Here is a 22,956-nt window from a genome sequence, read left to right as displayed (position 1 = left end):
TGATCCACTTATCTCTTGCTTTCTTTCCCTTTTGGAGAGAAAAATATACATTGATGTATCAAAAACCCAACAAGGACTTTCCCCCTCCAACACTAAACAAACCCAGTCTAAATGTACCTTTAGTCTCCAGCCTGGAAAGGCATTTAATGTACGATAAATTATCTTTAAGAGGCGACAAATATATTTTTTCCAATGATTTTCTTTCCTCTCCAGACATCAAAGAAGCTTAAATACCATGGAAACGAATATGACAAATCCCCCAGACACTGGAATTTATCAGTCCCTTTCATACACTGCACAACTGAAGCTCAGAAAGCACAAATTCTCTGCATAAAAACACAAAATAAACCCATGACAGAGCTGAGGGGGGGAAAAAAAAAAGTCAGATACTGTGATTTGATCTCGCCTGTAAGCCACAAAACTCCCCAGGATGTATTTAAAATTTTATTTCTATTTCCAGTAGATCATAATAATTATAAAAGAATGGTCTGCGGCCACAATTTAAACCAATGGCTGACTTTGTGTGGATATTCACACACAGATGATTTTATTATAATCACAAAGGCTTTCAACATGAAATACTTGATCCTGAAATCCTTCATCAGACAAAAAAAACCTCAGGAAATTCTGCTTCATCCACGCCTGACTCTCATTTTACCAAACCAGATCAAGAGCTCAGTGTTGCCTCATTTATTCCTCTATCACAGGAGTGCCTCATCTGTGTGTAAATATTGGAATAAATGTTCAGAGGGCAGAGACACCTCAATATTCTGCTGTTTGGGCACTCACAGCTTTGATTTCACAGCTCCAGCTCCCTGGTTTCAGTGCCATTTGCTGAATCTGGATCTCTTTTATTCAGAAGGGTCTATCAGACATCCTTGAGTCGCCCTCCCACAGATCCTCTCCATTCCCTGATGCCAGGATTTGGGAGTGCCTGCCCAGACCCCAAAGAGCTCCTGTACACCCCCGTAAACAGCCCCCAAATGGCCTTTGCACTGCTCTGGAAGCCACTTGGGCAACTCCAAAGCTTCTGAAAGGAATTCTCAGTGCAGCACTGCTGTGCTGATCCCCTGGGGAATGGAAAACCCCCAAAAGATGCTGAGCCCCAGCACTGCTCAGGCTGCTCCAGGCAAACTCTGCCCCCCCTGTTTATGACAAAACACCCAAACAATAGTGTCCTTTTCCCTGCTTGCTTGGGAACAATTGGTTCCCTCATCACCTCCAAATCATAAAAAAAAAAAAAAAAAAGGAATATATTTTACAGTTATGGCCAATGCAGGATTGAGCTGGTATCAAACCCAGACTGACAGCAGCTGGTTGTCTTCTGGAAGTGCCGCCTCCTATGCCTGGTCACCTTTGTCTTCTGCTGCCATTGCTGAGTCTCTCTGCTGCTCCTCTGGGTCCCCTGGCAGGATGGTGGTGACTGTCTGCAGGAGGGACTCGATCTCCTCCTCTGTCAGCCTCTCCTCGCTCTCCTCCACCATCTGCAGGTCAAAAAAAACCCCTCATTGGCATCATTAAATGCACACTTCCTCCCTCAGAGAGAAGGACTCAGCTCAGCAGGGAAGACTTTGTCAAGACACAGCCTGAGCTCATCACAAAAGCATTTGACAAAGCAGAACTCTTGGAATATTGTGGAAAAAAAAAATGAGAAAGAACTCCATTGTTCCCCACGACAATTGGCACTGTGTAATGAGATCCTGCTTTCCTTCCAGCAAGGAAAACACCACCCTGGGAACAGCCTGGTTCATCCTAAAGCCTCTCTCAGCCTCCACATCCATGTCCTAAACCAGGCTTTTCCTTTAGCTCAGATGCAGCCCCACATTCCCGAGCCTTTTCCCCAAGTTTCTGTGTTTCCATGGGATATCCTGAGAGGGATTCCCTGGACCCACCATGGCATCTCATCCAGTACCTACAGGAAATCATCGGCCCATAAAAGAAACCACCTCATCCTACAGCAGCTGGAATTTGCTTGGATTGGGAGATTCCTGGATATAAAGACATTTAAAAGCTCTGAGCAACATCAAAAACGCTGTCATGAATCAACTCCATGATTCCATGAGATTAATTAGGGACCTACTCCCACTGTGGAGCTGTGGCAGCTTTTAGATCATTGCTACCAGTAAAACAACTGCCCTAATTTATAGGCAGCTGTTAAAAGGAAAAAAAGCTTGTCAGAGGACTGGAAAAGCAAGTCAGAAGAACTCTTCAAACACAAATGAAACCAATTAGGATTGAGGGGTTTGAGTTTTCTTTTTTTACACCAAGTCCTTGAGAATGGCCTTTGAAGAGGAGTGATTTATATGAGTGACAGTTCCAAGTCAGAGCAGGTTTAATCAGCTCGAGCTGTAAATTGCCAGCTCTTCAGATGCCTTCTGAAAAGGCAGAGTGGGACATTCAATTCATTTCTGTTTTTCTTCAGAGTCCTCCGAGCCCTCTTTGCACAATCTGATCATCTTTCATCAGGATCATCCACAGATCTGCACACACACAGAGAATCCAGTGCTCAGCAAAGGGCAGACAGAGAATTTCCATCTGTAAATGACTTTCTGGGGACTATCCCCATCAAAGGATGCAAATCCCTGTGGAGTGGGATTTCCAAGCACTGTTAGCTCAACAACTACTCTAGGACACTGGCTTGAACAGCAGCCCTGGCTCTGCTTCCCAGCAGCTGCTCCACTGCTCATCCTGTGCTCAAACACTCCAAATCCTCCTTCCCTGCCTGGGAGATCCCCTGGCAGCTGATTCCTGCCAGGCAATTCCCCCAGGGAATCAGCTCAGCACACCTCGGAGCATCAGCACCACACCAAGTGTGGAAGATGTTCCTGGAACTAAATGTTCTTTCAGGTCACTCCCAGCCCAAACTATTCTGGGATTGTGATTCCATGATCAAACCTGCTCCACCCACTCCTCGGTGCCAGTGCTGCTGACAAATCCCTCCTCTCCAGATGACCTTTGCTATTAAATTTCACAGAGGATTATCAGGCTGGCTTTCAGACTGGATTATGGGGTTACTCATGGCTGTTACTCTGAATTTTCAAGGTGGGGTAGGTGCTGCAGGAGCAGGAGCTGCACAAAGAAGCAGCCCAGGTGTTTTGGATTAAGGAATTACTCCAGGTAGGATGACTGAACCAATGTCTCCAGATTTGTTACCATTCCTCAGAGAAAGAGCACTTGGCCTTGTTCAGATTTGATTTATTGCAGGACATAAAGCCCAACCCTCTTCCCATTTTCATTTTATCTCTAGCTGTATCTCCTCTCCCTTTTTTTTTCCCTTCCACTTTCTCCTTTAGGTGCTTGCTCTGATGAAATCAGAACTCAAATAAAAACCAGGGATTTCTGACCAGCACCAGCTCTTACCAACTCCTGATTTTAAGGCAGAACATGTGAATTCTAATCCCTGTTTTCCTCCCTGTTCCCCAGTGACTCCCAATGAGTAATGCCCCAACTCCCAGTATGAAGAACCCCACTGATGTCACTTTTACTGGCACAGCACGAGGCTGACAAACTGCAGGGACAGACACAGCAGCCCCAGAAATCCCAGAAATGAAAGAAAATCATCTCTGGTGTTTGTGATGTCTCGTGAAAACGTTGTGAAAAGCATTTTTAGAGATGTCAGACCCTGCACTGAGAAGGGGATGGAGCTCCCAAATTCCCTTCTGCTGACAGATCCAGAGGGAAGTGGGAATTCCTGCAGCAAATTCATCTCTTGGTGCCTCTCCAGCAGCTCCCAGGAATCACCAACAGACACAAATCAACATTTAGCAGCATGGACAGACGGCTTCCTAGTCAAGTTGATGCTTCAGCCTTATTTTGCTGTGATATTATGTGAGATTTCAAAGGATCAAAAGCACAAACTGTAAAATCAAATTTTTCCACTCTTTCAGGAAGTGAAAAAACAGCCTGAGCCTGATTTATGAAAACATAAGCAGTGAGGAAGCAGCAAAGCAAGAAGCCAAAAGGAAAAACTCAGAAATTAAGCACAGACAGCAGGCAGATAAAGAGACAAATGAAACTGTCCTAAAAGAAAACAGATCTCAGGGGGAACAGGAGGTCACTCCAGGCTCATTCTACACTCAGCAGATGTTCCCACAGCCTTCTGATTTACAGCTGCAAGACAAAATACCTTTGATGCTGACAGCACTAAGAAATCTGGTGCTGAGAAGAGAAATGAAGTGCAAGAAGCAGCCTAAGAGGCAAAAAAGAAAAACCCAGTTGGATTCAGGTACCTCCTTTTGCAGCAGCAATTTTACCAATCTTGGAGAAAATCTCCAGCAAAAAGCCCTGCACTGGTTAAAACTGCTCAAGAGCCAGACTGAGCCCATAAGCAGCAAGGAATGCAAAGTTTATAGTAAGGAAAACAAAAACGCAAATGTTTGAAGGGAGGGGATGAGCTCAGATGTTGATGTTGGCAGTGCCACCCAGCCCAAAGGGGAACAGTTGCCCCTCTCATGTGAAAAGTTTGGGGTATTTCTGACCAAAGTGCTGCTGGCCCTCAATATCTGGAGATTTGGGTGAGGAGCAGAAGTGGGCAGGGTGACAGAAATACAATTTGTGCATAAAAAGCTCCCCCCTCGATGTCATGAATAATTCTCACTTTTGCTTTTCAGCATTCAAGGCTGTGCTGCCCCAAAGTAACTCCAGGGGTTTAGGAAAAAATTGCTGCAGCACACCAATGTCATTCCTGAACACACCCAGCGTGTGATACCTGTGAAATGTGGTCATTCACTCAGCTAATAATTTCTATTTCACCCAAATTAGAGCAGTTTGTTACTTAGTTTCCATGAAGTCAGCAATGCTCCCATTTAGTTTCCACAATGCTCCACATCTGATCAAAGAGGGAATCAGGAAAACTTTATAAATTAATTGGCAGAAAATTCTCCCAGCTCAAACGACAAGCAGCACGTTCCCCCTGCAGCTCAAATTTAATTCACAGCCAGCCCATGAAGATAATCCCAGGGATTAAAGTGTTTATTCAAAAATTAAGATGCAAATCTATGTTCGCAGTGCTCTGGACAAATGGAAGCACAAAATCACTCAGGACTGTCTAAATTCCTTTTTTTTTCCGCAGTGAAACAAGGACAAACATCCTTAATTCAAACCATACCTATCTTTTGTGCTTACCCCAATAAAAGCAGAATTTAAGAGACTTCATCCTCCTCCCTGTGCTGCTTCCAATGCTAATGTTTATTTGGTTTTGTCCCCTGAGACACAACAATAAATCAGGAAATGAAGAATAAATGAAGCCACACTGAAGAACCCCAAAAAGTCCTGAAAGAACTGAGAAATTGTCTCAATATCACAGAACAACCTGTGGGTTAAAAGTTATTGTTTATTGGAATAATAAGCTAAAGGGTTAGATTTTAAAATAATCAGTAAAGTAGGGTAATAAAGGTAACAGGGGCTCTGATCATTTCCAAAGCAAGCCAGCACATCATTTAACTCCAGTGGAGGAGGGAGATGTTTGATGAGAAAATCACTGTTATTGCCTCCTCTGAGCAGTGACTTGAAATTGCTCAGCCACCACCACATTAATAGGAAAAAAGCACATTAAAAAAAAAAAAAAAAAAAGAAATAAAGTTAAAGACTGAATGATTGAATTAATGTCCCTCAGAGATAATTTACCAAGGGCAAGGCAAAATACATTGTTGAGAAAATAAAATGTTCAAACCCTCTTAAGATCTCTCATTCTCCAAAACACTTTTCATCATTATTTTCCAGTATAAAAGACAACTTGCCAGCCTGGTTATGCACATAAGTATGAAATTCTCCAAGGTAAAAATGCATTTTCAAAAAGCACAAAATTAAAATCTGCTTTTCCACTCAGAGAGAAAAATGTGGAGCAATTTGTTCCTTAAAAAAAGATGATGCTTCATCTCCAGCATTAAATAAAACTGAACCACTCTCATGGTGAGCTGAACATCCCTGATTTTTTATTTCCTCCTTTTGGGAATCATTGGGCCAGGCTCAATATATAAAATTTCAATCAGGAGGTGAAGATAACTGCAATGTGTACAGTGTTTTACTCTGTGGGGTAAGAATTTGAACTTTATGCTCCTTTTTGTTGCTTTTATTGCTGGAAAATAAATCCTGGCACAGAGGCTGAAAGAGGCAAAGATGGGCAATGGCAGAACTTTATGCATTAAGGTTTACAAAAGATCAAAAGACCACGACAGAAAATTGCTTTTTAGCTGCAAAATAATTTCATCAAAATGGATTTATTGTTTGCAATACAGCTAAAAATACAGAATTTTGTAGAGGGAGAGTAAAACTAACAAGCTGGAAAGGCAAAAAGCAGCAATAATTATAATTATAAATATAAATATCCTCTCCCATGAGGCTGCCAGGTAAATCAGGCTCCATTCCATGGTCAGGCTGCAATGAGTAAAGGTTTGAGACATCAAAACTGAGCTGGTGAGAGCCAGCTTGGACTAGGCTGGCATTTTGTTTAAAGCTTTCTGAAAAAGAAGATTGATGTGCCTCCATTCCAGGAACTGCTCAGAAGTTCTCCCCAGCATTTATTTCTGATTCAGGGGCAAGTCCAGTGAGGAGAGAATCCAGGCCATTTTAGAGTCCAAATTCACTTCTCAGCAGGTTGTGTCTCATCCATCGCTGCAGGGAAGCTGTGCAGGGGTGACCTCTGCGTTATTTTACAGCCAGGAAAGGCAGATTTTGTGTGTTCAGTGACTGCTGCAACCTCTGTCCTCACCAAAACCAGGATCCAAGGCAGCAACTGAACAGCAAAACCATCTCCTTGCTTCTCCCAGCCCTGGATTTCAGTAACACCAACCTGCAGCTGCCCTGACAGTCCCTGGGCTCCAAAAGCTTTGATTGAAGCACTTCCAAATGTGGTGCAGTCCTGGGGAGGGCTCACCTGACACAGGGTGAACAATCCAGGACACTCCCAGCACTGCCATGCTGATTTTTGGGGAAATGTGCCCTGGGAATTACAGGGGAATCACAATGGAGCAGGAGTAACTGCATCCCCAATAACTCCATGAAGATACAAACTCAGACTAACCCTCAAATGTACAGATATTCAACTTCCTAACCCCCAAATGTACAGATATTCAACTTCTCACAGGTGGTTTTAGAGCATTAGAGGAGATCATTTAGATCATTATCATCAATAATGATCAGCAATTGATCATTATTGGATCAATAATGAACTGGCACTGAACTCAAATCTTGTGTCTGTGCTCTCTAAGCTTCAACGAGTTTTATTTAACTTGGAATATCTAAAACATGGCGCTCTACAGAAAGCTGACTTCTAATAGAAAGGCCCCAAATTCTTCTTTTCTTCAAACATGACACAAGAGCAAACTATTTTCAAGATTTTATGGGCAGGAAGGATACCAATGAAGCAGGCAGGACAGGAGGGGAGAGACTGACAAAGCCATGCAGTCACCTGAGAGCCCCCAAAAGATTTAAAGAAGGGAAGAAAAGCCTGCAGATGGCAATAAAATAAATCTGTCTAAGCATATGAAGCTAACAAAGGTGTGAGACAGGCTCCAAATCGTGGTTTCTGATTAACTTAAAGCCTCAAAGCTCCTGCTGGGGCTGCTGCTGGACACTGATCTCCTGAGCCACAGAGCACAGCATTAATTCCTCAGCTGGGATCATTCTTCTGAGAAGCCTTCAGCATCCTGAGCTCTGCTCCTTGGTGACAGAAGAAAAACAGTCCTACTGGTCCCTCTTTAATCCTCCCCTTTTTGTGCAGCAAAATATGATCCTGCTCCTCCTCAGGTTCCAGGGGGAAGATTGCAAACAGATGTTCTTAATGCAAGAGATCTTTATTGAAATAATATCCTGATTGTAACAATCTCTTCATTACCACAGGGGTTTGTATTCCTGAGGAGATGCTTGAGGGAACAGAAGCATCTATTTCTATTTAGCGGCAATCCCTCCTTACAGCTGAATTATTCTTGGACTGACAATGGCTCCTTTCCATCAGAAAGTTTAAACCCATTTCTCGTCCTGCATTACTGAGCTCATTTCTTTCTGGAATTTTTGATTTTAGTCTAACCCTGCCATTAAAATAACAAGGGAAGATGTAAAAAAAAAAAAAATAAAATAAAAAAATAAAGTATTCCACCACAGAGCTGCAGAGCAAAAAGATTAAATACATCCTTATTTGCAATACTTTCCTAAATCACCTTTAATGACTGCATTGGGCATTTTAAATGTGTGCCACTGGAGCAAACAGAGGTGGAGAATCTGTCTGAGAGGGCTCTGAGGAGAGCTCTGACAGGAAGCTGAGTGGATTGGAACCTGAGTGGATGTAAAATGTGCATAAAGGGATCCATTCCATCACTGGCCCATGAGAAAGCAATTATTCACTTGATCTCCAAGGTTAAAAAGCTGCTCCCAGTTCAGCTTTGAACAGGCCCAGGCTTTGTTACTCACCAGCTGGATTTCCACTGCAGTCACAGGCCTGTGGTTCAGCAGCTGCAGCTTCTCTGCCCTGGTAAAAGCACAGTAGAAGAAAAATCCACATTACTGGGTGGTTTGAGGATCCCCTCAATGCCTGCACGGTGATGCAAACACATTCCTGATAACTTAGGGACGAAATGTCACTGCCAGGAATAATCCTGGCCGGGTTTGCAGTGTGGCTGAAGGGCCATAATTCGGATAATTTGGGGACTTTCCTGTGTTCAGCCAGGCTGCTGTTGGCATCTCGAGCCCAAGGTGGCAAGCAGAGACCCTCAGATCATCACTGTGCAAGCATTAATTAACTGCTGCTTTGTTAAAGCTGTGCAGAAATGTTCAACAACTCAGCAGAGCTCAAAAACTGCTGTGAACACACAACCACAGGAACAATTTTCATACCTAAGGAGTTACAATCCCATCAAATGGCAGCAACTTGTTTATCCTTTCAGCTCACTGCAAATACAAAGTTCCAGTTTCCAAACTGCAGGGAACTACAATTTGGAAAAAAACTACATCTTGGCATTTTTTACTATTTATAGGACTTTTTAAGGCATATTTAAACAGATTCTGGAGGGTTTAAAGCATATTTCAACTGATTCTGGAGGGTTTAAAGCATATTTAAATGGATTCTGGAGGGTTTAAAGCGTATTTAACCTGACTCTGGAGGGTTTTCCCCTGGGGGGGTTTTAGAAAGGAAACCTGACAGCTTTTAAGAGAACACAGATCACTGGAGGTTTACAACCAACAATTTCTGTGTGTCTGGAGATACCTCAGAGATAGAATTTCATTTCAAATGGCCTCTGCCACGGGCTGCTGGATGATCCAGCTCAAATGTCCATTTTAATCATCCCTTTCAGCTTCAGAAGAAAAGCTTGTAAATTTTCAACAGAGCATTTGTGAGATATTAACCATTCCTAACAGAAAGCTCCAGGAGATCCTCCTATTTATTTATTTATTTATTTATTTACTTATAGTTTGGTTTGCTTTTGGAGAGCCAAAACATGTTTCCACTGGTGATGGGAAGCAAGGAATGCACCTCCCTTGCTTTCCCATGTGAATCACTCAAATCTGTTTGCTGTTTTCATCACGAGGCTTTATGGAGAGCGTGCCTGGATTTTGCTCTGGACTCAGAGCACTTTACTGGCAGAAAGATGAGGTGTTTGTAACTGCTGCCATCTAGCCCTGTCATAAAAAGCAGGAATAAAACCCCAATAATGCCAGGAGATGAGCACTCAGATCCTTCAGATGGAAAGCAGGGGATTGAAGGAATCAATGAGAGATAAAACTCACCCGTGTAAAAGCCAGGCTAAAGGCAGCACTGCCATGCAGAGCTGGGCAAAGAATATTAAATAATATCTTTGCTCTATAAAAATCTGGCCAATTCAGCTGGATTGGTGACAGATTTTTCCTGCAGAGCTGGGAAATTCCCTGCCTGATGGAGGCACAGAGCTGGTGCTTTCAGTGCTCTTTGCTTTGCTCCCTGGCCAAGCCAGCGGTGGTGCCTCAGTTTCCAGAGCTCTCCAACAGCTCCTCCTTGTAAAAACCTCCCTCCTCCTCCAGCCCTACTTACAAGGACAGGCTGTGATGAATTCATATTTTGCCCAAGTTTCTCTCACATGCCACTGCTGAGATCAGAGCCTTCTCAAACAACTCTTTCTTCTCTTTTGCAGCAGTACACATCCCAACCCTCCAGCTCCACCACTCCCCCACACAAAGCACATTATCTGACTTTTATGAAATAATTTTCCTCATCTTCTTCTTCTTTTCAAAGTAATATCCTTGAAATTCCTTGCCAGCAAAACTCCAGAGCCAAATAAAGAGGATCAAATAGCAAAAGCCATTTCATGCCTGAGCTGAAGAAGGCAAACCTGATTTACTCAGGGCTATTTTCAAGCACGTCGAGCTTGTGTTTATCACCGGGAGATTACTGGCACAGCAGCAAGCAGAAATAAATTAACACCAATTACACATGGTGACTAAAACAATCAATTAGTGCAACTGCTCATGTTTCCTGAAGAAATAGAGGACACAACAACAAAAAAAAGGGTCACTTCTCCAAGACGTTTTGCTTATAAGCCATGAACACCACTCAGACTCATTAGGGATAGACAGAAATTTTACAGTCAGGCCAAACAGATCCTCAAAGCATCATTTCAGGGTTATTTGCAGTTTTTACAAATGTGTACGGAAGAATGAGAGAGGACTTACAAGTGATTAACACATTCAGATGTGTACTCTGAAGGATTTCATGGCTGGTTTTGATCAGCAAAGCTCCCTTCTGGAAAATGATGCAGAACAACACAAAGGAACGAGCAGCAGGGTGCAAAAAAAAACCCCAAAAGCTGCATGAATGCCATATTTCATCTGGAGCTGCTTGTGCAGCGTGAGCACTAATTAACAGCCCAACATAACGATCTTTAGACATGGTAATATGTAATTAGGAGGTAAGCAATGAAACAAACACTCCCAAAATGTCTCTAAATTTCATTTAATAGGAAACTGGATTGCTCAGCCCTCAGCCAGCAGCAGAAGGCAGAGGTTTGAGTTGGAGCTCAGTACACACTGCTCCTTTGTAACACTGATCCCAAAAACTGACTGCTGGGACCAGGCTCTGTGTCTGATCCCAAAAATTCACTGCTAGGATCAGGCTCTCTGTGTCTGATCCCAAAAATTCACTGCCAGGATCAGGCTCTCTGTGTCTGATCCCAAAAATTCACTGCTAGGACCAGGCCCTCTGTGTCTGATCCCAAAAATTCACTGCTAAGATCAGGCTCTTTCTGTCTGATCTCAAAATTTCACTGCTAGGATCATGCTCTCTGTGTACCTGGAATTTCCTGACAGCACATGCACAAATCAAAACCTGAATAACCACAATTTCATCAGAGATTAACTTTAAGCAAGGCAACCACGCATTAGGATCAGCCCTGACTGCAGCGTTTGGCTTGGCCACAGACCTAAGCCTGCATTTAGCTCATGCTCCATTAAATCTAAAAAGTAAAATTAACTTTTTCCGGCTGCCATGAATTCATCTTTACACTTTCCACAGCATGCTGATGCTCATTAAATAAAAAGGGGAACTGTCCCATTTATCCAAACAGAAGGTGAAGAACATTTTCAGCTTCATTGCCCTCAAAATTCAGCACCTGCCTTTTCCCTGCTCTGCCTGGATTTTAGTAACAGTTTGGAACACGAGGGCTGCTCACTCAAGAGGAGAATCCATACAAAAGATGAGTGACAGTTGAAAGCAATTTTCTCACATAAAAGCAAGATTCCACTGATCAGAGTTAATGGGCCGTGCTGCAGACTTGTACAGGACCTGCCTGCTGAGAAATCCCCACATGGCAATTCCTGCTGTGGGGCTGAGCCTCAGCCACGTCCTGCAGCTCTGGGGCTCAGCTGGAGCCAGCAGCAGCTTCTCCAGGATGGAAAAAAAATGCTCTGGAGTGGCTTTGGGGACACACACGAAGCTCAGGCTGCAGGGGACAAAAACCTGTGCGGTTACGGGGAGGAAAATGGGTCTGAGGTCTGGATGAGGGGAGAGTGCTGGAAGAGGTGAAGATCCAAAAAATCCTAAAAAACCCCATTTCTACAGGACAAAAACCACCTCTGGGTCATGTTCAAGATCACAGACAGAACAGACAGCACGCTCCTACACTGACACATCCATTCTAAAAAATAATACAAATACTTCCACGCTCCTGTGGAAATTCAGACAAAATGAACCATTTTCTGTCAGCACTAAGCAAATTTTGCAGTTTGTATTTGAACCAGAATCTCCTCTGCGTGTGTTGGTATTACCCTTTCATTAATCTGCTGAACTCCCAGAGTGTTTTTCCAGCAAGAGGTCTGGGTAAGGAGAGGACAGTGCCAAGATCCAGCACAGAGAGCTTAAAAAAACCCCTTCAAACATCTGTGCCTGAGCAGAAGCAAATTTATCTTCAGGAATGGATGTCTGAGAGTTGCTAGGAAAACCAGGAAGTAACAGCTGGACACACAACCAGGGGTTTTATTCCTGCTGGAAATAGAAATCCCATGGTCCTGAATCAACCAGGGCAACTTTTAATGCCTGAATCCTGAGCACAAAATGGGAAATCACAGCCCCAGTGGGTGCTGTGATTCTCCACAGGGATTCCCACCGGGAAAAGCTGAGAATAATCTCTTTAAAATCTCATAAATGATGCTGCTGTTCAATGAGCACGATCCTGACTTGCTGCTGAATAATCATTTTGAAAGCTCTGGAGGAGACAAAAATCACCAAGCAAATCCTTCAGCCTTTAATATTGCAGAGGTTTGTATCTGTTGCAGCTTTTGGCAATCAGGAGGGAAAATACTTTCTACAAGTACTGAAGATTTTCAGCTCAGCACTTCCTCAACTGTGTTGATTTAAAGACAAAAAGGGCAATGTTCCTGAGCAGTTTTTTTGTTTTTTTTTTTTTTTTTTTTTTTTAAAATTCTAATAATAGGCAGTGAGTGGAAATTTGGTTATCCCAAAATGAGATCCAAGATCAGCTATCAGTAACAGGAAGATGCACAAGTAGGGCCAGTTCTCATTGAATCATAATTACAGAGCTCCAGCTTAATAAATGTTCTTTTCATGCAATGCAATTCACTAGACCTTACAAATACGAAGCCATTCCAGCACTAAAACTGGAAAATTAGCTGCTAGTGGCAAACTCTATTTCCAAGTACAACATGGCTCACTGAACTGGAGCTCCAGCCAAAGCTTGAGGCCTCAACAAGGTAATAATAAAATTCATGATGTGGGTTCAGAGCTTCAGTTCTTAAAAAAAAAACCAAACTCAGTTCCACAGTTTGGATTTTAGCAAAGTAATGATTAAAAATGATGGGGAAAACTGTTCTAGCACTTATTAACTGTATCAGTGAAATATCTGCCTTTGAATATGCTCCATTTAGCAAGGCAGCTTTCTGAAATGACTCTGGAATATCTGTTTGCACACTCTGGGTGTTTATTTTTAAAATTTCCCTTTTAGGAAGCTTTTTTTTGTGTCTTAACACTAAAGAGACAAACCCATCACAAAATGGATGTTGGTTCTGTTAACCTGGTCTTTGGAGTGGCAAAAATCAGTGCTAACAGCAGGATTTGAGGTTATTTTCCAGGAACTGCAGACTTGGCCACAATTACGTTATCAGTTCTCTCAGTGGAGCAGAGACATCACGTGCAGCCTGACATCCTGCAGGGTTGTGGAAGGGAAAATAACAATTCCCTCCATTCAAAGCTCTGCTGTGCCTCAGTTCCCGGTGTTTCCCTGGCTGGGGCTTCTCCCATCCACGAGCACAGCCTAGTGCTGAGGGCAGCAATCACAGCCTGAGCAGGGAACGGCTCATCCCAAGGCAGGGCTGCAAATCCTCATCCTCAAAGTCCCCATCTTAGGAAACAGGCTGAGCCTAATTAAGAGCATGATCACGCTGCTTAATTGTCTCCCCTCTGAGCAGAGGTGGAGTCATGACAGGAATTTAAAGGGCAGGGAAGCAAAATGGGGTGAAGGGGTGTTGCTGACCCTTTAACCTGATTGAATTGCCTTGAGGACAGACCCCAATTAACACAAATAAGTCTTAAATCTCATCAGCCACTGCAGAGAGCTGGTACCAGCACAGCCAGTGTCTGATCAGCTCACAGAGCACATTTTGGGGTGCCTCACCCAGAAAAGAAGCAGCAAACAGAGTCTGGAGCTCATTACTCTTGGTGGGAGGAAAGGTCATTACAGGGATCACTCAAGCAAGGTCCTGGAAGAGCAAACCCTGCAGGTCTTTCCTCTCCAGGGGAAGGAAGCTCTGTGGCAGACAGCTGGAATGAAATCCCTAACCACCACCTCCATCCACAGAATGGAAACCATCAAAGCCTTTTCATTTAACAAGAGCAGCAGTGCTGAAATGACCTTGGTCAGGAACCAAAGGGACAAACTGCCTTGGAGGCAGGGCTGTTTTAAGTGGTTTAACATGAAGTGCCTTCAAGAGGAACTGCACCCCCTGTGCTCTCTGTGGTTTGGGGTGCAGGGGCTGCCACATGGGCCCTGACACTTCTGCCTTCAAGTGGCTGCATGAAAAAAAAAAAAAAAAAAAACCAGAAAAAAGAAGTGCCAGGATCACACAGAACAGTCCTGGTTTTTATTCTGTAAAGTTTTCTTCTGGAAGTTCTTTACCAGATAAGATGGGGATTAAAAAAATTCAAAGTTGTAGAGGATGCTCACAGAGCAAATCTGAGTTCTGACAGAGTAAATTTGTCACCTACACCACTGGCTGGCTCTTCACTCTCATCCTGCTGCCACTGTGCACAAAGAATGATTTGAGGATAATTCCCTTGCTTCACTGCCTCAGGAAAAGGACACACAGGATAATACCTAACCTCAAAGGCACCTCAGAGCACCCAGAAAAAATTAAACAGTCCAGAAGTTCTTTAAAAGCTTGAAACTGTTCCAGTCTTTCCAGCTCACTGAACAAGCAGGTGTGGGAAGGTGAATATTTGGGTAGATCTTCTACAAAAGTGCTCAGCACTGTGGGAGACAGAGAACCTGCAGCTGGAAGTTTGTCTGTTATAATTTAAATTGTTTAGTATTTCATTCTTGGACATCCCATCCAGGGGAACAGTTGCAGTCGAGGTACCTAAAGTGATAACACTAACAGTTAACCCTCAGGTCCTGCTCCAATCCTACCTGAAAGAAGTTTAGAAATGAGCTTTAAATTAAAATAAACACTTTGATTTTTAATGGGAGTTTTCCATCAACATCGTTCAGTTTCTTTTACTCTGAAAAATCCTTCTCTGCCTTTTTGCTATGCTACATCCTTCTGCTGGTTCTTCCTGAACTGCTGCCCTGCACACACAGCAAAGCTCATTCCTCTTCAAAAAGGGCTGGTTTACGTTACCTGAAGGGAAGGATGCTCACTACTACTCAAGAAATGTTTGCTGCCAATTTTAAGACCCTCTCAGTACCACATTTCCACCTCTGTACACCTCTAGTATTTTCATTGCAGAGCATTTTCTTTTCTCCATGCTTCAATACCTCCAGAAAACAATTAGGACAGATAAGTGAGTATCCTGCTGCATAAAATGAGCTGCAGGAGGGTTAAACACTGACTTTCTTGGCAAGGAAAGCACTACAAGCACAATTCCAGAACTCCCAAGGAGCAGCATCCCTCTGTGCAGAGCTGCTGCTGCTGTGCTGGATGTGTCTGGCTGTAGAGAGGGGGCACTGAAAGTCTAACAAAAAGCTGACAATCTGCTTTCCCTGCTCTGCACAGGCTAAAAACTTGTCCTGCAGCACCCCAGAGCTCTCACTGTGCACTCTGTGGCACAGCCAAATGAATGAAAGGCTTTTTTCCCCAGAGGATGAACTCCTTGGGAGTTCTCCCAGCAGGGAATAAAAACACTCAGTGTCTATAAAGCATAAACTCCTCAGACATGAAGGAGGAGTCCTTTAGAAGCAGCTAAATATTGGATTTTCTTCTGCTTTAGAAGTCAGAGGAGTGATCAGAGCTAATTCCATTTCTACTTACATCAGGCTTCACTGCCACTCTGCACAGCTCCAAGAGGATTATGTGCCTCAAGAACAGGCACTCACAGCAGAGCCAAAGAGGGACAAAAGCCCTTGGAGTCTTGGAACTGCACTGGAAATCTTTTCTTTTCCAGGCAGAACTTCCCAAAATAACCCCTGGATGTTCAGCTTCACTGGAAACTGCTGGGGGAGGAGGGAAGGTTGGTTGATCTAATATTTAAATAACTGAAATGCAGATCTCAGAGATTCTGGACAAACAGCACATGAAGAGAAGATGGAAATACCCACGAGTGAAGGAAAAGATGTAAGGCTGAGCATTTAAATAATGGCAGAAAATACTGAAAATCCATTGAACAGATCATCATACCATCCACAGGGATCAGTTTTTCAGCATTAATTGAGTTTTTACTCCTGTACAAATGCACAGCTGCACTTACTTGGTTAATTTATGGCCTTTCATTGCTACCAGGAACTCCCTGACAGTCTCAGGACTCTGGTACCTGCAGGGTGTTTTGGAAATGTACTTCAGCGTCTGCAAGCGACAGAAAGAAAATACGAATTATTTCACACTTCATACTTGTTCTACCAGTTGTGTGTGGAACAAGTAACTCTGAAAAGTCTCCTCAGCCCCGAGAAAAATTGGAAAATCAATTCAGGTTTGGAAATCAACTTTATCTGAGCTGTTCAAAGCTCAAAACTGCAAGTTGAAGGATACAGGAAAGGATTGAGTTTTAGTTCTGCCTATTAAAAAAAAACCCTCTTGCTGTTTGTGGCAGACATTTGCTACCTTGGTTTGCTCCTTGTTTTGTTTTTGTCTTTTAAGAGCACACAGGAAAGTTGAATTCATCCTTAAACCCAAATTTTCATGTGCTCAGTGCCAGGAATATTCTCCCTGCCAGCCCAGAAATCCCTCTTTAAGATATCTAATCTGTCTTTATTTATATCTTTTACCTCCTTTTTCAGCAATTTAAAGTTTGACAGAAGCAGATTAAGTAGCTTGTTATGAAATCTACATGGATATTTTGTTATTAAAAATTGAGACAATTAAACTTTGATCAATTTTTTCCATGTAACACCCACCAACCTCAACTTTGATAGCAGATATTTCATTTAGTTGCTGTATTTAAAATAACAACATTGAGCAGGTGGATAATGGAATTATATTACACAAAGTAATCTGACCTGGTAAAAAAACAATTTGTAGATAAAAACCCCACAAAAATTCCAGTTCACAGCTGACTTTTCACTGGAAGTGACTTAAAATATTTACTGTTGCTTGAATTAAACACTAAAATGAAGGACTGGAAATAATTAGAATTTATTATTCCCTTCTTTTAGCCCTGTCTGACCTTTCCAGATAAAATGAAGCTGTTATTCACCACCAGTGATTGAAATGAAATTATTATACTGTCATTTAATTATATCATAGGAGTCATTTCTCTTCCAGGCTCATCTTTTCTTTGGCAATTCCAAATCAATGAAAAAGCCAAATATACAGAAGAACAAAGCTCCTTTCATGGAGCTACTTCAGTGCCAATGGATCCAAGTCTGCAGGGAGCTTGTGAAGAAATCCAAAGACAATCCTGTAAAATCAAATTCTGCTTTTCTTTCAGTCAAACGTAGAAAATACACCCAGAATTGACACCAGCTACACCCCTAAAGCATCCTCTAGGTATTGAACATATAGAATAACAAAGCAATTCAAGATTTCAGGTGCACCCTGATAAAACTGACTTCCAGGATCTTCCTCAGCTGTTTCCCAGAGGTGCGGGAAGAGACTGTCAGTCTCCATGAAGATTTAATTCCCAGTTTTGGTAAACCCCTATTCTGTTGAATGCAAGGCTTAGGAATTACAGCCCCTGTACCTTTTTTTCAAACAAAGCCAGAACTAAAACAAAACCAAAGCCTAGGCCAGATCTTATCCACATGAGTCGTTCCAGGGCTCAACAGAATTACTCATGCAAGCAAAGGCAAAGTGCTTTCAGCTGCCTGTCAGTCAGGGTGCTGCTCGTGCAGTTCTCCAGCACACACACAATGGCTCTCACTGCAAGGCTCTGGGAAGTTGCTCATTTATTTTAAATGTTGATATTTGTATCGCAAGATTTTAGAATTCCTCCCCAGCAAGGGGTGAAATGTTTATTCCCGACCTGGCATCCTAGTGATGGCATCTGTACATGTGGTTTGGCTTTTTTTTGGAGCAAAAAACCGGATTTAAATTATCTGCTTTGGCTGGGAATTCTTAATTTAATTCTGTTAATAAAAAAATACCATGCAATCTGTGCCTCGGCTTTGAAATCATCATCTTAATTATCACATTGGGTGACATCAGAAATTCATCAGATGATAGCGAGCTCTGCCCTGTGTCTTAAAAGGATGGAATACTCAGAATTTAAAAAAAAATCCTAACAAAACTCAACAGTTGAAAACCAGGGGGCTTGAAATCTTGAAACTCTTTTCTAGATTTTAAGAACAGCAGCTGCCTAACTCTGCCCTGACAGCACAGTTACCCTACAAGCTGACCACAGAACATGAAACATTTTATTCCGGTTTGAATTAGGGGACATTTGATACCAAATCTTTAATACACAGCCCTGAGGATGTGAATTATTAGCTTGAGCTAGGAGGTGAATGGATTTTCCCAGTGCTGCTCACCTCATACATGATTGTGTTCAGGTTCTGCTGCCCAGAGCTCTGCTTGCTTTTGCCACTCTCTTTTCGCTGCTGCTTCAGATCAGTGAGTAACTGGTACACCTAAAGATAAAAAAAAATAAAGTGGTTTAGAGGATCTGAGAGCATTTCACCTGGAAATATTACAGCAGGAAATCATAAATGAACAGGAAATTCCTGTCAGCCACACAACAGAATGTGTGTGGCTGTTTTATGGATGGACCAGCAACTGAAATGAGAAATGTTTTGGCCCCAGAGTGACGAATAAGGATGTGAATTGTTTTTTTATAAAGCTGTGACTATTTTAAACAGATGAATGGAACTTTTTCAGATGTTTTGCTTCAGGCCTTGCAGTATATCCAGAGTCAATATCCAGAGCAAAGCAATTGAGCACTTCTCACTTTTCCTCCCCTCATTTGTACCTGGCTTCAATCAAGATCTCCTTCAGCAATACAATAACACACACAACACCACTTGGGTTATTAAAACTGTGCCAAAAATCACATTAATCAGCAAGGCAAAATATTTCCATTACCTGGCTTAAATTAAACCAACAAGGACACAAGATTTCTTCCCACCCCTCTTAAAAGGAGAGAGAAAAATACCCACTTTGGAATGATCTCAAGACCAAACACACAATACCACTTCCAAACAAACAAAACCATTCCCAAATCTTCTTTTAAAAGCTTTTTTTTTTTTTCCTTGAAAACTAACCAAATGCAAAGAAGAGTGAATCCCCAGGAGGTTTTGCTGATTGCCACTGCCAGGTTGCAGCTTCCAAAGATTCTACAAGGGACTGATGACAGCTTGAAATTGCTGCTTTAAAAGCAGAACGAAGGCAAACTTACCTCAAAGTTACTCAGCAATGCAGCATTTGCATCTTTCCTAAAACGAAAAATGAAAACAATTAATTATGTTCCAAATGAAACTGTTTGAAGCTTTTCTTTGCTCCGTCACAGACACTAAAAGAACATGAAGTTAAAAAAAAAAAAAGCCCCAAGACATCTTATTTTGGTGATTCTACAATTGCCATCTCTGGAAAATATTTTCCATGCTGTCAGAAAAATTATGACATAAATATTGAGTAGATTTTGCACAGTTTGCCCCACAAATCATAATACACTTGTACAACACACTCCTTTCACTCAGTCGCCCTATTTTGACTTACTCACCCAATTTCACACACTCAAATCAAATTTCTTTGCCTCTTCCTTAGGGAAAAACGCCTCTGATTTTATTCAAATAAAGACTGATGGGAAAAAGAATTCAGATTACAAGCACTATTTTATCAGTCAAGAGCACCCTGAGTGTTTTAGTACCATGGACACGTGTCTGTGTATAGACACAAAGAGGGCTTTAATTTTTATGTGTTGTACTGAGTGTAAAAACCACCAATTTATTGAATTTCCTCTTTATTTATTCTTCCCATCTTTATGTGCCTCTTTCTATATTAGAAAGGCAAGGCTGAGTTCCCCATTTTCCACTTCCTCAGTCCCCATTTCAGCAAGAATCCTTATCCAGGGTGACTGCAGAGCCAAGCACCTCGTGCCTTTATTCCTCCTGGATATTATAAATTTATACATTTAAAGTAAAAAGAGGGAGAAAAACTGCCCCAGTCCCTGAACAACACATTCTGCTGAGCAGTCAGTAGCCACAACAGCAGAAAGTTTCCATACAAAAGGAAAAAAAGGCTTTTCTCAGGTCTGTGCGGCAGCTTAGGAAAGAGAGAAAATAAAACAAACAAAAAAAAAGGTACAATGTGTTGTTAAGCACAGCGAGCCGCCTGAATAGAACTGTCACGTTCATCACTTTCAAATGGTAAATGCGTCCACAAACTTCCACAGGTTCTAGCATTGTTTTTAAATGAAAAGGACCTCCTAAAATACGCTGAGATGAACTTCAAACTTCCATTTCGCTGACCCGAGTGAAAACTTCAGCGAGTGAGCTCAGGCACGCATTAGTTTTTCATTCATGTTTTACAAGCCATATATATATGTAGCTTTTGTTGGGAGGTTAAATGCAAGTCTTCAGAATGTTTGCATTCAGCCGGGCCCCCGCAGAAATCCCCGCGGATCAAAGACATTCTATGGGGAGAATTACGTGTGGATGAGGGTGAAATAAACACGTCGCCACGCAAGCGAGGCATCAAAGGTCAAGAATGAAATGATTTAAGACAAGCTGCTTTCCTTTTTCCACTCCTATCCACTTTGCCATTCACAAAAATACTTTTTTTTTTTTCCCATTTCTGCCAACGAGTCAGCCTCAAATCTTCAACAGCTGACTCTTCACCTGGTTGTGCTGAACCACCAAAATTATAAACCGATCAACATTCACAATAGAAATAAAATTTCCTTCAGTCCTGACCAATTTTTCAGTCAGGAAATAAGGAATTCTGAATAATGGGTTCTAATGTATATTTTTCAGCAGTCAGCTCAACGCTTCGGTTAATTTTTATGTGATCAAGACTTGAGCAGAAAGGCAAAAATTTTCATGGTAACACCAAAAGTATAAACACTTTTTAGAGTCTTTAAATAGCTAATATTTGCCCAAATTTTAGTTCTAAGCCAAAATACTCTTGAGTAGGGCTGCATCTATACAAAAAAAAAATCTTAGCACAGGGCATCACACCTTTACAAATATCACTGACACTTCATATTTTTAAGTCTGCTGCTTCCCATGTGTTGTGTTTTTAATCCACACAGTTTTCTGAGAGTTTTCTTCCTCTAATAACAGATAATTCTGGTAAGAAATACAGAATAATTCCAGTAAGAACTTGGAGAGTTGCAAAGCTTCCCTTCCAAATCAGGCAGGAGGCAAAAGAAGATTAATAAAAACTCAATGGATTTATAAGAAGTGTCACAGATTTATTTTTTTTATTATTGTGTCAAAAGCATCTTTCTCAGCGTACAACAGCTTGTTTCTCTGCAGGTTGCTACACGTATAAAGACTGCCATACAAACCTGTACTTCAGCAGATGTTTAATATTTTTTATCAGCTCTTGATTTTCACGCTCATAGCAGAGAAGATTTAATGATAATAAAGCATCCCTGGGTTATCCAGCTGCAGGAGGAGCTCAGTGACTTCGGGGGACACATCCCAAGAGTGCCCCCACCCATTAGAGAAATTAAAATTAAATAAAAACTAGAAATTTAACCAGCTCCACAGAACTCGTGAGATTTTACAGGTCAAATCCTGTATTTTTGTGCTCGAAACACACGGCAAGCAGGCCGGGTGTAAGAGCCCTGAAACAGCGCCCAGCCAAAATTCCGACTCTTACTGTGTTTGCAATCGCTGGCACAAACCCCTCCGGGTTTTTTCCTTTCCCAGCATTTCCAGCCCCTACACAACATGGGGAATAATGAAAATTTCACGGGAATAATGAAAATTTCCCGGGAATAACGAAAAAAAATCCCATTTAGCCTCTCCCAGGGCAGAGGGAGCGGGAGGGGATGTGACAGGAGGGGACGAGAGCAGGATTCACGCCGCTTTTCGCCCCAAAAGCTTGTCCGGCAGGAGTTTTAAAGAAAACAAACCCCTCGGACATTGAGCAGAACGCCTGAACTCACTGCTGGGGGCAACAAACCCCTCACGGATTCACTGCACCCTCACGCCCAAGCCGCGGATTTCTTGTACCCTCACAGCCCTCACGCACCAGCCGACATGGCTGAACCCGCACACACACCACATACAGATGTACGCACACACACAGAGATGCACCCACACACCCCATAGGGATAAACCCCACAGAGACCCCACAGAAACCCCACAGAGACCCCACAGAAACCCCACAGAGACGCGCTGTGGGCACGGCAGGGCGGCTGCCAGGCCTGGCCGTGCCCTCGGCTCCCCCCTCAGGCCCTTCCTTACACCTCCATCTTGTCCTCCCCGAGGATCCTCCCGCTATCCCCGGGCAGCCCGGCGGGACACGGCGGGACACGGCGGCGGAACGGGCCCGGTGGAGCTGAAGGAGGATTCGGCGGCCGCGACGGAAGCGGAAAAGGAAGGAGAAATAAGGAACTAAAAAAAAAAAAAAAGAGAGAGAGAGGCGGGAAAAGATCAACTGCATTGGCCGGGAATCGAACCCGGGCCTCCCGCGTGGCAGGCGAGAATTCTACCACTGAACCACCAATGCCGGTGATGAGAAGCGCTTCCCCGTCACAGGTTTTCTACGTATTTCAGGTAAAAACTTGTGTAATTTTTGCCCGACATCACCCAGGTTGGCAATTAGCCGCTGTTAACCGTGACCAAGGCAAAACATTATCGCGAAAGTACCTTCGAATCAAATCTTTAACCATGTGCGGAGTACTGGGAGGCTGAAGCAGGTGTGTGATACTCCTGGTGTCTTTTA

At 42.7% G+C, this 22,956-nt stretch overlaps 1 protein-coding gene and 1 non-coding gene across 2 annotated transcripts; both read right to left on the bottom strand.

Moving 5' to 3' along the window:
• Positions 1-409: 409 nt before the first annotated feature.
• On the bottom strand, positions 410-22,669 carry CRCP (CGRP receptor component). The gene is made up of 6 exons (XM_066202007.1): positions 22,476-22,669; positions 19,457-19,493; positions 18,594-18,692; positions 16,379-16,473; positions 8,407-8,464; positions 410-1,484 (listed from the first exon to the last, which is right to left on the bottom strand). The coding sequence occupies exons 1-6, from the start codon at positions 22,481-22,483 to the stop codon at positions 1,341-1,343; spliced, it is 441 nt and encodes a 146-aa protein (XP_066058104.1). The 5' UTR covers positions 22,484-22,669; the 3' UTR covers positions 410-1,340.
• Positions 22,670-22,740, bottom strand: TRNAG-GCC (transfer RNA glycine (anticodon GCC)). The gene has a single exon. It is a non-coding gene; the product is annotated as a tRNA-Gly (tRNA).
• Positions 22,741-22,956: the final 216 nt, after the last annotated feature.

The sequence above is a fragment of the Chamaea fasciata genome, unplaced genomic scaffold (genome assembly GCF_029207755.1).
Source record: "Chamaea fasciata isolate MVZ Bird 193981 ecotype frontalis unplaced genomic scaffold, bChaFas1.0.hap1 SCAF_21, whole genome shotgun sequence".
NCBI lineage: Eukaryota > Metazoa > Chordata > Aves > Passeriformes > Sylviidae > Chamaea > Chamaea fasciata.
This window is presented reverse-complemented; position numbering and strand designations above follow the sequence as displayed.